The sequence below is a fragment of the Hemitrygon akajei genome, chromosome 1, assembly GCF_048418815.1.
Source record: "Hemitrygon akajei chromosome 1, sHemAka1.3, whole genome shotgun sequence".
NCBI lineage: Eukaryota > Metazoa > Chordata > Chondrichthyes > Myliobatiformes > Dasyatidae > Hemitrygon > Hemitrygon akajei.
In genome coordinates this window covers 108,533,855-108,549,328 of record NC_133124.1, presented here as the reverse complement: position 1 = coordinate 108,549,328, position 15,474 = coordinate 108,533,855, and the positions used below count along the sequence as shown (strand labels likewise).

General features: G+C 44.4%; 1 protein-coding gene across 1 annotated transcript in view; it reads left to right on the top strand.

The window, feature by feature from the left end:
• Positions 1 to 15,474, top strand: part of dhx30 (DEAH (Asp-Glu-Ala-His) box helicase 30) — a 78,120-nt gene that overhangs the window by 10,005 nt on the left and 52,641 nt on the right. Inside the window, exons 3-4 of the mRNA XM_073049505.1 lie at positions 9,541 to 9,651; positions 10,190 to 10,395. Of these exons, the coding sequence (XP_072905606.1) occupies positions 9,541 to 9,651; positions 10,190 to 10,395 (317 nt within the window). The remainder of the gene's footprint in view (positions 1 to 9,540; positions 9,652 to 10,189; positions 10,396 to 15,474) is intronic.

Here is a 15,474-nt window from a genome sequence, read left to right as displayed (position 1 = left end):
ATAAAGTGCAAGGTTTCTGAAAACCTGCAGAAATCTTTAGAACTCGCTAAAGTCTCTGTTCATTTGTCTACTATAAGAAAAACACTGAACAAGAATGGTGTTCATTGAAAGACACAATGGAGAAAACCATTACTCTCCAAAGAAAATATTGCTGCACGTCTCAATTTTGCTAAAGACCACCTGGTTGTTCCATGGTGCTTCTGGGACAATGTTCTGTGGACAGATGAGACAGAAGTTGAACTTTTTGGCAGAAATGCACATTGCTATGTTTGGAGGAAAAAGGGCACTGCACACCAACACCAAAACCTCATCACAGCTGTGAAGCACAGTGGAAGAAGCATCATGGTTAGGGATTACTTTGCTGCTTCAGGGCCTGGACAGTTTGCAATCATCGAGGGAACAATGAATTCAAAATTGGATCAAGATATTTTATAGGAGAATGTCAGTGTGACAGTCTGTCACCTGAAGCTTAATAGAAGTTAGGTGATGCAACAAGTCTGATCCAAAGCACAAGAGTAAATTAACAGAATGGTTGAAAAAGAAGAAAATTTGTGTTTTGGAATGGCCAAGTCAGAGTCAATTGACCCAATGTTGGCCTGAAAAGGGCTGTTCATATAAGGTATCCCAGAAATATTGATGAATTGAAGTGGTTTGGTATGGAGAAATGGTCTAAAATTCCTCTTTGCCGTTGTACAAATCTGATCAGTAGCTACAAGGGAATGTTTGGCGGAGGTTATGCCTGCTAAAGGAGGTCCTACCAGTCATTAAATACAAGGGTTCATACACTTCTTCTAGCCTAGACTGGAATGATTAAACAACGTGTTCAATAAAGACATGAAAAGTACAGTTCTTTGTGTGTTATTAGTTAAGGCAGATTGAGTTTGTCTATTATTGTGACAGATGAAGATCAGACATTTTATGAGTAATTAATGCAGAAAACCAGAAAATTGCAAAGGGTTCACAAACTTTTTCTTTCAACTGTAAGTAATGTATTAAAGCAGAATACCAATAACTGCCAGTTACTTATCTCCATTGCTGGAGACTTTTACTGACAATGTTCCACGGTTGATGACATGAGACTTACCCCATATGACTCTTTTGGCTTGCACGTGAAGAACAGTCATTTGGGGTGCTTCTCATGTCATCAACCATGGAACATTGCCAGTGAAAGTCTCCAACCATGGAGATAAATAATTGAATGATGCCATTACCATCACTCCAGCATCATTTTCCAGTGGTCTGATATCCACTCTCGCCTCTCTTTTACATTTTATGTATCTGAAGAAACTTTTGGTATCCTTGTTAATATTATTGGCTCGCTTACTTTCGTATTCCATCTTTACCTTCTTAATGACCTTTTGTTTTTAAAAGCTCCCCACCCTCTAAGTTCCCAAACACGAGGAAATCTGCAGATGCTGGAAATTCAGACAACACACACAAGATGCTGGTGGAACACAGCAGGCCAGGCAGCATCTATAAGGAGAAGCACTGTCCTGAAACATCGACAGTGCTTCTCCTTATAGATACAGCCTGGCCTGTTGTGTTCCACCAGCATTTTGTGTGTGTTCTCTAAATTCCCACTTGCTTTGCTCTGTTATATGCCCTCTCTTTGCCTTTTATGTTGGCTTCGACTTCTCTTGTTAGGCATGACTGTGTCATCTTGCCTTTAGATCACCACTTCCTCCTTGGGATGTACAGTGGCATGCAAAAGTTTGGGCACGCCTGGCCAAAATTCCTGTTACTGTGAATAGTTAAAGTGAGTAGAAGATGAACTGAACTCCAAAAGTCATAAAATTAAAGATGAAACATTCTTTCCAACATTTTAAGCAAGATTAGTGTATTATTTTTGTTCTGTACAATTTTAGAGTGAGGAAAAAAAGGAAAGGAGCACCATTCAAAAGTTTGGGCACCCCAAGAGATTTGAGCTCTCAGATAACTTTAACCAAGGTCTCAGACCTTAATCAGCTTGTTAGAGCTATGGCTTGTTCATGGTCATTGTTAGAAAAGGCCAGGTGATGCAAATTTCAAAGCTTTATAAATACCCTGACTCCTCAAACCTTGTCCCAACAATCAGCAGCCATGGGCTTCTCTAAGCAGCTGCCTAGCACTCTGAAAATTAAAATAAATGATGCCCACAAAGCAGGAGAAGGCTGTAAGAACATAGCAAAGTGTTTTCAGGTAGCCGTTTCCTCAGTTCGTAATGTAATTAAGAAAAGGCAGTTAACAGGAATGGTGGAGGTCAAGTTGAGGTCTGGAAGACCAAGAAAACTTCCCAAGAGAACTGCTCGTAGGATTGTTAGAAAGGCAAATCAAAACCCCTGTTTGACTGCCAAAGAACTTTAGGAAAATTTAGCAGGCTCTTGAGTGGTGGTGCACTGTTCTACTGTGCAGTGACACCTGCACAAATATGACCTTCATGGAAGAGTTATCAGAAGAAAACCTTTCCTGCATTCTCACCACAAAATTCAGTGTCAGAAGTTTGCAAAGGAACATCTAAACAAGCCTGATGCATTTTGGAATCAAGTCCTGTGGACTGATGAAGTTAAAATAAAACTTTTTGGCTGTAATGAGCAAAGGTATGTTTGGAGAAATAAGGGTGCAGAATTTCATGAAAAGAACACCTCTCCAACTGTTAAACACGTGGGTGGATCGATCATGCTTTGGGCTTGTGTTGCAGCCAGTGGCACGGGGAACATTTCACTGGTAGAGGGAAGAATGAATTCAATTAAAAATCAGGAAATTCTGGAAGCAAACATCACACCATCTGTAAAAAAAAAGCGCTGAAGATGAAAAGAGGATGGCTTCTACAACAGGATAATGATCCTAAACACACCTGAAAATCCACAATGGACTACCTCAAGAGGCGCAAGCTGAAGGTTTTGCCATGGCCCTCATAGTCCCCCGACCTAAACATCATCGAAAATCTGTGGATGGACCTCAAAAGAGCAGTGCATGCAAGACGGCCCAAGAATCTCACAGAACTAGAAGCCTTTTGCAAGGAAGCATGGGTGAAAATCCCCCAAACAACAATTGAAAGATTCTTTGCTGGCTACAGAAAGCATTTACAAGCTGTGATACTTGCCAAAGGGGGTGTTACTAAGTACTGACCATGCAGGGTGCCCAAACTTTTGCTTCGGGCCCTTTTCCTTTTTTGTTATTTTGAAATTGTAAAAGATGGAAATAAAAAAGTAATCTTGCCTAAAATATTAAAGAAATGTGTCATCTTTAACTTTATGCCTTTTGGAAATCAGGTCATCTTTTACTCACTTAGCTATTCACAGTAACAGAAATTTTGACCGGGGTGCCCAAATTTTTGCATGCCACTGTATATATCCTGTGCCTTCCGAACTGCTCCCAGAAATTCTAGCCAGTGCTATTCTGTCGTCATCCCTGCCAATGTCCTTATGCCATCAGTTTAAGTTAGCTCCTCTGTCATGCCTCTATAATTCCCTTTTCTCCGCTGTAATACTGATGCATCTGACTTTAGCATCATCTTCTCAAATGGCAAGGTGAATTCTATCATATTATAATCACTGCCCCTAAGGGTTCCTTTACCTTCAGCTCTAATCAATTCCAGTTCATTGCACAACGCCCAATCCAGAATAGCTGATCCCCTGGTGGGCTCAACCAGGAGCAGCTCTAAAAAGCCATGTTGTAGGTGTAATGACCTGATCCATATTTTTCACTGTTATGCTGTTCTGTATTTCATTTTGTGCTTTTTTGTGTGAGCTGCTTTTTTCCTGCATACATTTGGGTTATTGGTGAAGATGAGAGAGGAGAATTGTGTGCCATCCAATTAGGATGGTCGGATTAAGAGAGGGTTTCTCTGGTGAGGGATACAAAGGTTGGGCTTGGGGTTTTGTGAGAGAGAAGATGCCAGAGAGAAGAGGTCATAAGATTTGACCTGGAGCGGGGTGATTGATGGAGGATCAGCAACGGGGAAACTGTGAGCTCCAACTTGTGCACATTAGACTGTTTCATTAAAATGGGCCCTTTTCTTTTTTTGTTCTTTCTTTACTAACCCTTTAGTCAAATTAAGAATTATAAAACTAAATCTTTTAATTGTATACAGTGTGCTGTCTGTTACTTCATGACACTGATTTGTAACAGGGTAACAAATTACACAGCATCCACACAAACAGGGTTTTGGGGTGGGCTCGTGCCTCAACCTCACACGTTTGATAGGGCCGGAGATTGTTTGCCCTAGACTTACACAGCTGAAGAAACTAGTGTTTAATTGTGTGGGTATCGTCCGGGATTGATTTAGTTGGATGCCATGTGATTGTCCTGAGCATTCATCCAGTGGGTTGTGTGTTTAAGTTTGTGCTGATCTATTGTCTGGTAAAACAATCATGATACATAGTTATGGATGCTGCAGGGGTTGAGTGGTGATGCGAATCCACGGGGTTACTAGTAACGAATGCATGTGTGTTGAGTGGGCTGTCCATACTTTCCGGGAGGAGGAGACTGTAGGAGAACGGAACGAATCGCAAGTTGAGTCTCCTGTAGCTGGGGGCGGAGACTTCAAGGACAGATTGCTCTCATTTCTGAGTGAAGGGAAAGAGTGGTCTGATTTGGAATATCTAATGAGTTCTCCAGTGAAGGGTGGGACTTCTGAGTTGGTATCAGCCCTTACCTTCCTGGAGAATAAGTGGCCCAGTGCCCAGACAGAGGGTCCTATCTATCAAAAGTTGAGAATGTTCTCTGGGGTGAAGCCCACTTTTAAGGGGGAAGAGGAGTATGACACTTGGGCGGAGCAGACCTCTCAGTTGTTAGATGAGTGGCAGTGCTCTGATGGCGTAAAAAGACAGTGAATAGTTGAGAGTTTGAGGCTGGGCTGCTGACACAGTGAGAGCCATAAAGACCCAGAACCCCATTGCCACCTCTGCAGCCTACGTGCAAGTGCTCGAAAAGGTGTTTATGCAATGAGAAGCCCAGAGGAGCTCATGACAGTATTTCAGAATGTGTCAGAAGAAGGGGACAAGCTTTTTGCTTACATTTTTCGGCTAGTGAGGCAGCTAAATTGCTTGTGGCATAGAGGGGTCATTCAGACAACTGAGGTGGATCAGTTAAGAACAGACCAAATAGCAAAAGATACCCAGTCCCAAGACCTGATCGCGTGGGGTCTACAACTGTCTCGTTTTTGAGTTGATCAGAGAAGTATGAGAGGAGGAGAATGTGTCAGTGGCGCGGGGGGGCCTTGGTCAGGAGGGTACAGATCTTGGTAGTAGCCCCCTAGATTGAAGTGACCATGGATAGCCCACACCAAGGAGTGGTAAAGGACAGTTGAGAACTGAGATGTCCGGTTGTTATCAGCAGGTTTGGCCTCCCCCCCCCCCCCCCCCCCCCCCCCATACGATGGAGCTGATGGGGAGACAGGCCCCCTAAGGGGATGGAGTATGCAAAATGGCTACTAGCGGCTAGGGTCCCGTGAGATGGGGAGCAGCCGGTATTGTCTGTTACAACTGTGGTGAAGAGGGACTCTTCAGGTGGGAGTATGAACGACGGGAAACCCCTCGGACAGTGAGCCCTCGGGTATCTATGCAGAGATGGCCATAGCACTGTGTTCCCCCATTGCTACATAGGCCAGCCTATCGGGGGGTGGGGGGGGGTCTCCTGATTCCTTGAGACCTCCTTACTCCATCATCTATTTCTTTAGTTTCAGACACTGCTTGGGATACTTCTGACCCATATAGCGAGACCTCTCCCGGTCTACCACTCGTGCCCTCCTGCAACTCGGATCCCGCTGCCACTTCTGCTGAGCTCCGCTTCGTCCTCTTCACGGTCCCACTGAAACCCAGCCTGTCCACAGATAGTCCCCCCCGATTTCACCTGTCTTGGTGTGGGAAAGGTTGGGTATCCCTTCCCCAATCAGTGGGGAGTTAGCAAAAGGCAGCATTTACCACACCCCCATTTCCTCTTCCTCCAAGTCCGTATCCCATTCAGGGGCGGGGACCGGTCTTATCTTTGCTGCTGCTAGTCCTTCAGTCTCTCTGTATCACTGCAGAGTCCTCTTACTAGCTGTAGGCTCCAGGTCAGGGTCTGGGTCAACTTGCACCCCTTGTCCCAGAAGTAGAAGGTGGTTCTGATGGAGAACCTTGACTGGCCCATTCCCATCCTCTGGTTTCACCCAGAAAACTGGTACGTTTGGCATCTGACTCTCCACTAGATAGGGTGTAGCCACCCAAAGTCAGCCAACTTATGCTTCCCAGGTAGTCCCAAGTTCCTTATGACTCGACCTCCCAACATGATTTGGGAGAATCTAACCTTTTGATCATACCTCCTCTTATTTCCTTGATTCTTCTTGGCAGTTGTGACCTCAGCTAATTCATAAGCCTTTTTCAGCTCCCTTCTCATATCAGTCACATACTTCAAATAAGTCTTCGGTGGTAGATCTTCCTCACCCGTCCCAAAATAAAAGTTGATAAACAACCTCGCCCAGCACCCAAACATCAGGTAATATGGCGAGTACCCGGTAGCTTCTTTTCATGTACAGTTGTAGCAGTGGCCTAGATATCCAATACGTTGACTCCACTTAATCTTTTTGCTGATCTCCAAGGTACCGAGCATGTCTAGCAAGGTCTGGTTAAACCTCTCGGGCTGGAGATCACCTTGCAGGTGATAAGTGTAGTCTTCGAATTCTCGACTTCAAGCATACTCAGTAACCCATGTATGACCCTACTCTTGAAATCCCCTCCCTGATCACTATGTATCCATGTGGAGAGGCTATAATAAATGAAATACGTCTCCCATAACACTTCGGCCACCATCATGTCCTCTGATCCTCGGTAGGGAAAGATTGCACATATCTGGTGTAGTGATCCATAGCGACCAAGACATTCGCTATGTTACCGGCTTTTGCCTCTATTGACAGGAAATCCATACACGCCAGGTCAAGGGGCCCTGCACTCTGTAAGTGGGACAATGGAGCGGCCCTCGTAGGCAGCACCTTTCTCTGTATTCATTGAATGCACGACTTGCAGTACTCTTTAACCTCCGGCTTCATTCGGGGCCAGTAGAACTGATGTCCGAGTAATCCATAAATCTTTTCAACCCCCAAATGGTCAGAATCATCATAAAGTGACTTCAACATAATCCTCTGATACTTCTCAGGCAGAACCAGCTGGGAACACAGAAGCTGGTCTGAGGTGACGTGACCCGGTACAGGATTCGGTGCTGCCATTCCAATCTGGGCCATTCTCTCAGTAATTGATACACCACAGCATGTTTTGTCCTCTCCATTTGAACCATGTCTCCCTTTTCCATCACTGATGAAATGGTACGGATGCCTGTGTCATTTTGCTGAGCAGCTGCCACTTCCCTAGGACTCAATTCTGGCAACTGATTTCTCTTCAGAGCAGTCAGATTACAGTGCGCTTGTGAAATTGCGCCATCAGAAGCTCCCAATTGACCTACTGCTCGATGCTGTCCTTGCCTTCCCTCTGCCTTCACCACGATGGAAAACTGGCTCATGGCTTTCATTCCTGGAGCAGGAACGCTCTCCCACTCTTCATCCCTGTCCAGCCCTTCATGCGCACGTTGGGACAAAGCATCAGCATCGATGTCCTTACTTCCCGGCTGGTACTTCAGGCTGAAATCATAGGCAGACAATGCTGCCAACCACCGATGGCCTGTGGCATCCAATTTTGCCAAGTTCAGGATATAAGTTAGGGGATTGTTGTCTGCCTCACCACAAACTTGGCACCTTAGAAGTAGTCACTCAACTTATCCACCACCGCCCATTTCAATGCCAGGAACTCCAACTTCTGCATGGGTTAGATTTTCTCAGAGGGTGACAGACTCCGGCTGACAAACAACAGGTCTCAGCCCTGTGTCCTGATACAGGACACCCCCCAAGCGCTCTCTGCTGGCATCTGTGTGCAATACATACGACAATTGAGAGTCTGCAAAAGCCAGCACAGGTGCTTGTGTCAGAGCTCCTTCAGCGACTGAAAGGCCTCTTTACATTTCGCATCCCATCTCGCTCTAAAAGGCTCCAAAGGGCTAAGATTATCTTTACCCTCCTCTCCGTTTGTCCTCCTCCCTTTTTTCCCTAAGGGAGGGTAACCACACAGAAGCTGATTTAAAGGGTGACTCACTTTTGCATAGCCCTTCACAAACCTCTGATAGTAGCCCCAGAACCCAAGGAACGAGCGCAAAGCACTCACAGTCTGGGGCTTTGGCCATATGGTCACCGCATCTAGCTTAGACGGATCTGTAGCTACTCCATCCCGTGAGACTCTGTACCCAACATAGTTGACAGACATCTTGCAGAACTGGCACTTGTCCAGGGAAAGTTTTAACCTGTCAGCTTTCAGGCAGCCCAGCACCTTTAGTAGCCTTGCTTCATGTTCCTCCAAGATGGACCCAAACACAATGAGGTCATCCAGATACACCAGTATCGCAAACAGGTTCATATCCCCCACAGTTTTCTCTATGACATGCTGGAAAGTTGCAGGGGCTCCCGATATGCCCTGGGGCATCCTATCAAACTGGAAGAATCCTAGTGGACATACATCGGTAAATGCCGTCTTCTCTTTGTCAGCCTCATTCATGGGGATCTGGTAATATCCACTCCTCAAGTCCAGCACTCTGAACCACTTAACACTACTCAGACAGGCCAGCACGTCTTCGATCCTCGGAACCATATACTGGTCGGGAACAGTATGCATGTTCAGAGTCCTATAGTCCACACACATTCTTCTTCCTGGTCACGACAATTAGGGACGCATCGGGGCTTCTGGACTCAGTGATGAAACAAGCTTCCTTTAGCTTTCTACCTAGCTCCCTAAAATCTCTGACAAGTATTAAAAGAATTTTAGTATAAGGCAGATAAATTATCTATGGAATTAAACTTAAGGTACTTAAATTATTGAATTAAAATGAAAAAAAAAACTTTATTTCAGACATGTTAGCCATTAAACTACTGGGTTGTCAATAACCAGATCCTTCATCTAGACAGTCCAGATGACTTAAAATGTTGACTACCCATTTCCCCCTATAGGTACTACCTGGCCTGCTGAGTTTGTTCAGCTTTTTGAGTGTTTCTCCAGATTTCAGCATTTGCCCAAATTGTCTCGGGTGCCCAAATTGTCAGAAAAACTTACCTATTTGACAAGCGTCCTTGGAAGGAAATATGCTGACCTTAGCTAGTCAGACCATTGTGTGTACTCCAGATATAATGGTATGATTGACTCTTCAGTTGAGAGACAATTTGGAATTGAAAAAACATGCCAATCATATCTGCATGCCCACATCACTTTTTCACTGGCAGGACAGACCCAGTAGAGGAGATGGCAGAGTGGTATACAGGCAGGAGTAGATTGATATAGTGTATTGTTGAGCCAGTCGTTATCAAGTTCTTACATATTGTAGTTTGGCCTCCCTCCTTTGAATAAGGACAGGGCCTGTGTTTGTTCTTAACACTGTTGACCTGGTCCTATTTTATAATATTTTGCTAGGAAGTAGTTGTCATCTTTTGTAAGCTAAATGATACGGTTTTTTTTTATTAAGTGTATGGCTTTCTCTTTCTTTACAAAGAAAACTCTCCTATATATATATTGGCCAAGAAAACTGGTGGTAGAGGGTTTCGGTACTAAGAAGATCGATGCAGAGAAACATGCCGCAGCAGTGGCTTGTGGAATATTCAAGGTAAGATTGAATTGTTTATCGAATGCAATTAATTCACAGTTAGGGCTGAGAGACGTAATATATCAGTATGTTTTCCTGGGACCTGAGGGTATCTCAGCTGACAAGCCTCAGGAGTTTCCTTGTGAGTTAAAATGAGATGTTTTGATGCAGCTTCTGAGAACTTGCTGCAATTTTATCTCTATGATGGTGAGAACTGAGTGCAATATGGCCCTTTATTAAAGGGTAAGAGCACTGTGATTTTTCTGTTTGTTTATAGCTTTAACAATAAAAAGGCAAAAGTCTATGCCTTAAACATTCTTACATTCATTTGTTGAGCTTTTCTCTGGTGTTATCTGTGCTTTTTTCACTTGTGGTTGACCTTTGCTCATCAGCCTTACCAGTGCCAAAAAGCTGTTCTCAAGCAAGGAAGCACTGGTAATGTGGACGGAATAAATCTGGTGTCCTAAGATATTCCACTCTTACCAGTTCACCACTGTCTGATCTGGAGAGAGGTTGACAATGTTTTTCAGACTGTATACTTGTTGGTTGTGTTTGACAGCAATGGGGTCTTCTTGGGCCGAAAAACCAGCTCTTTCAAGCTCAGGAGTACCAGCAATTGGCTGCAAAGTTTGCTGATGGGCAACCACGGATGAGTCTGGTGGAGGAAAATGAAGAAATGGATGAGTTGGTGGAAGAAGAGATAATGGACTGTACAGATTTCCTTTCTATTACGGATAAAGCATCTTTGGACAAGCCTTTTCCAAGGTAATAAAGATGCTTCTTTTTATCTGTTTTTGTATTAAAGTGGTTATCTTGCTAAAGAGCCTCTAGCAAGATTGTGATTGATGTTTTAAAACTGATATGGTTGATCAATTTATAGTAGGTTCTCTGATTCCATGCTCCTCAACGGAATTTGCTGCCTTATTTAGATGCTTATCTTCCAGTAGTTGAATTAGTCAGGAGGAAGAATCCACAAAGGTGACAATTGATATTAACAATAACCTTGACTTATCCAGCTGCTGAAGTTACTCAGAGGAATGGAAGTCATCTTTATCAGAATTGGTTCATTGGTAGTGACCTTTCCTTTGAGTTGGACTGTGATGAATTCTGTAGACATGAGGATATAACCTAGACTGAAAAGGTACAAGGATAAGTAAACTCGTATATTAGTTGATATATATAGGTAAAATTACCACAGAAGTGATAGGCAATGACCTCTATTGAGAGGAATCTAATAACTCAGCCTTGAGATTCAATAGGATTTGCAGTGCTGAGTCCTACACTATCAACATCCTGTGGGGGGGAGGGGATCACTATTGACCAAGAACTCAACTGGAACAACCACATAAATAGTGCGGATAGAAGTGTAAATTGAAGGCTGGGTGGCCTGCAGTGAGTTACTCAGTTCCTTGCATCCCAAAGCTTCACCACTGCTTGCAAGGTACAAGTCACGAGTGTTATTGAGAACTGACAACTTGTCTGGATGAGTGTAGATCCATATCATTGGGACAAAATGTGTGTCTTGCTTAGCACCCCATCAACCACACTAAATATTTTATCCACACTGACATACAATGGCTGCAGTGTGTGCCACCTGTAAAATGTCCTGCAATTACTTTCCTCGTTTTTTCCAACTGTACTCCTGTTCCCTATCATCAAGAACAACAACTTTCAAGGCAAGACCATCACCTGTAGGTTCCTGCCAAAGAAGCATGCCATCCTAACTAGAAAGTATGTTGGCATTTTTCATTGTTGCTGGATCTAAATCCAGCAGCACACTATTTAAACTATGATACTATTTGTCATGTACCCTGTGACCGGGTTACTGAACCAGCAGAAATGGAAATCACGTTGGAGTCTGGTATTACTATGACTAATAGTGTTTATTAGTAAACTAAGTAATACAGTATTATAAAATGCAAATATATGAAACAGGTTAGCAATGATATATACAGAAGTGTGGAAATAGGAATCAAAACCAAGCTCTTTCAAAGTCTAGGGGCAAATGGATAGTCTTTCGATGGTGAAGAGTTCAGTTCAGTTTAGGTCGAGGTAGTTCTGGTGTAACGTTGGAAAGAGAGAGAGCGAGGGGTGATGCCGTTGCTGTCGAACCTTCCGTTATCTTCCTGTCCTGTTATGGTCACTGACTGTGACCCCGTACGACCGTTCTTCAGTGGTAGACCTGTCACCCAGGCAAGGGTGGACACACCAACAAGTCCCCACCGGTTGCACCTTCACACACTGTGAGCCACTGATTGATTCCCCCGAATCGATCCTCCAAACCCCCACCTTCACGTCAGTGCACAACGCTCTTTCAGTGTCCCATGGTGTGTCTGTCTGTGTCTTTTGTTACGAACCCCGTAACTGGGCGACTTACCAGCAAAGATAGAGACGTCCGTTGAAGTCTGATGATACTTTTTTTAACAGTATTTATTAGTAAAAATACACAAAAATAATATCAATGCAAATATACAGATAATATACGTCGTCAATACTAAATCTAAAAGTGCGGGTATAATAATAATCAATAAGAAATAAGCTCTATCGTTGTCTAGGGGATAATGTATTGTCCGATGGAAATATAAAGTTCACTCAGTTCATGCAGGCTGCAGCCGTTGGGGACCGCTATGTTGCAATTGTTGGAGAGAGAGAGAGAGAGGGATTAGGAGAAAAACTTGCTGGCTTTCCTTTATGATTTCGATCCGTCAGGTGTCTCGTTGTCGTGGCCGTTCAAGTGTGACCTCTCCTTTAGCTAAACCGTTCTTCCGTGGTGAGCTCGCCACCCAGGCAAGGGAGGACGCACACGAGCCCCCACCGGCTTTCACTATAAAGCGCTGTCACAGGATTTCTAGCATTTCTCCTGGTGCGTCTAAAGGGGTTGTTCCCCAGACCCTCTTTTATCCTTACTCACGGGGTCTCAGATGTCAATCAGGTTGGGATGAAGCAATCCCTCAATCAGACCACTCTGGTTGTCCCCTGAGGGGTTTCAATGAATAGTACAGTACTCAATACACAATTCCTTCTCCCAAGAGACAACAGCAGTAGTCAGTGGTTCCGTTCCGCAGATGTCAGGACACATTCCACCTGGTTGTGTATTCTGCGTCTCTCTCCCTCATGATGTGTATCTCGCTCATTTCCTGGGTCTCAGACCTGAAATAATAGCGATCTTGCGATTCTCAAAATGGAGGGGGCGACTTTGTACCCTTCGGCCCCTCAGAGTTGCTTCACCGTAACACTTTGCAGACCTGCCTTTTATCTCACTTGCTGGACACCGGCTGTCCATCAAACTGGCTCTGCCTTGCTGTCTCTGCAAGAATCTTACAAGCAGGCAAAAGTGTCCTTGGAGCAAAGGTAAACAATCAGCCAAGGAGCCATAATATTAAATTCTCATTCTTTTTCTCTCTCTCTCTCTCTCTCCCTCCCTCTCCCTCTCCCTCTCCCCCTCCCTCTCCCCCTCCCCCTCCCTCTCCCCCTCCCTCTCCCTCTCCCCCTCCCTCTCCCTCTCCCCCTCCCTCTCCCCCTCCCCCTCCCTCTCCCTCTCCCTCTCCCTCTCCCCCTCCCCCTCCCCCTCCCCCTCCCCCTCCCCCTCTCTCCCTCTCCCTCCCTCCCTCTCCCTCCCTCCCTCTCTCCCTCTTTCTCTCTTCCCCCCCCTCTCTTTCTCCCCCTCTCTCTCTCCTGCACGGGATGCCTCCCTCCTCTGTCTTTCATTAGCAGCATAGTTCACGGGGTGGGGGGGTCGACTCTGGACCCCATCTCAGCTTGATTTGCTCATCACATAGCACTGCTGGCAAATACCTTAACTAGAAGGACAGTGGTGGTTCAAGCACTGAGCTCAACAACATCTTTTTGAGGGAAGTTGTGGGTAAGCAACAGTTGTTGGTCTTGCTACATGATAAAGAATGAATTAAAAGAAAAACAGCCAAATACAATGATAGATGTAAGATGGTGCTTTTATTTCAGTCCTTTCTTGACTTTAGTACATTGCAGTTATTTTAAAGAATGTAGTAACTTGAAGTGCAGGGAACATCAATTAATACATTTAGTGACAGCAGTGGAATGACCGGCCACAAGAAGGTGCATTCCTTCTTTTTGCGCAAGAGGACTGGCCTTCAGTCTCGGGTAGTAAGCTGGGGGCAAAAGAGGAAGAGGATGCATCATCAGAGGCATCGGAACAGGAGGAACCCAAGACCAGCATCAGAAGAGGTGACCCTTCCCTCAAAAACTCCAGCTTCTGACCCAGACCTGGTTACATTATTCAAAGACTTTCCTTCTGCCAAGGGAGGCGGGACGAGGCCCTGCAAGTGGGGCTTCGAGGTCTGTGGAACTCCATTCAAGCCAGTCATTTAGAGCTAGCTGAGGAGCTACCCTTCTCAACTTAGTTCACAAGTAATTACCACAATTAGGGTCTAAGACATTGTAGAGCATTGGAGCTGGAAACAATATTTTAAGACAGCTATGGAAGTTGATTTTGAGTGACCTGAATCTTCCATATTATGGTGATGTGATTTTTTTTTCCCCCTCTCTATTTGGGATGGGAATATTGAAAAACTTTTCAAGCTTGGTCTGAAATTGCATATTTATCTGAAGCAGCAGATATAAACCATGGACTTGTGTGCTATTCATCATGCATACTACCTCCTATCCTTTCTCTTTTTGGACAGTAAATCTGACTTCGAAGAAAGCATTTTTTACACACAGCACAGTACAGGCCATTTGGCCCATGATGTTGTGCCAACCATTTAACATATTCTTGAGATCAGTCTAACCGTTCCTTCCTATATGGCCCTCTATTTTTCTGTCATTTATATGCCCATCAAAGAGTATCTTAAATGCCCTTAATGTATCTACCTCTATCACCAACCTGGCAGGTTGCTTCGTGCATTTACCACTCTGTTTTTAAAAAAAACTACCTCTGACAATCACTCCACCCCATACTTCCCTGCAATCACTTTAAACTTATGCCGCCTTGTATTAGCCATTTCTGACCAGGGAAGAAGTCTCTGATCTATGCCTTTTAACATCTGGTAAGATGGTGGCATGCTCAGTCACAGAGGCTTCTCTGAGTCCAAATAAAGGTGTAATTTTTCATCCTTTATGACTTTTTTATATTTGCAAGACACTGCTGGATATTAAGAGCATCAAGTACTGCAAGTCTTGCCCATTAATGATTTGCTCGATAGTGATAGCGCTGGACTTGTTCCGTACTGTGTTGCCTACTACATCCAGCCAAAGAGGAAGATGTCAGAGGTGATGCATGTTCCAATAAACTGTGCAAGTAATTGTCTCAGGTGTTTTTCTTGTGATCGCAATCTCTACCAGAGGACTTTAGGTTCAAACCAAGGGAATAATTGTCAAACACAGTTTACTAAAATTACATACTGCTTATTAGCAAGCTTGTGCCGTTCAGTTGATGTACAGAGTGAGCCCCAAGCACTGCTTTTTAAACATTCGTTATCACGTAGTACTCTGATCATTGCCAGACATCCTTGATTAGTGGTTACACAAAGCAGCTGTCTCATGCAACAAGCACTCCTTTGTCCCTTAGTTATCTTGCAACATTCTTCTCACAGCGCAACTGGTCAAACGGCAAACCAGTCAGTCAGGTTTTAACCCTTTTTATTCTGTATATAACTCCTCAGCAAGACCCTGTTGGACATTGGTAATGTAGAATCCTGAAAGTCTAGTTCACGGGATCATTAGCAAGACTTGACAGTGGGGGAGCTGCGTGACATCAGTTATTGTATGGTGCGGCTGGGTTGGGAACTGACCTCTCCCATCACTGCTGCCTTCCAGAGGTTGCTCAGTGGAAGACAAGTTGAAATGCGTTTGTCTGCTGCTGCACTA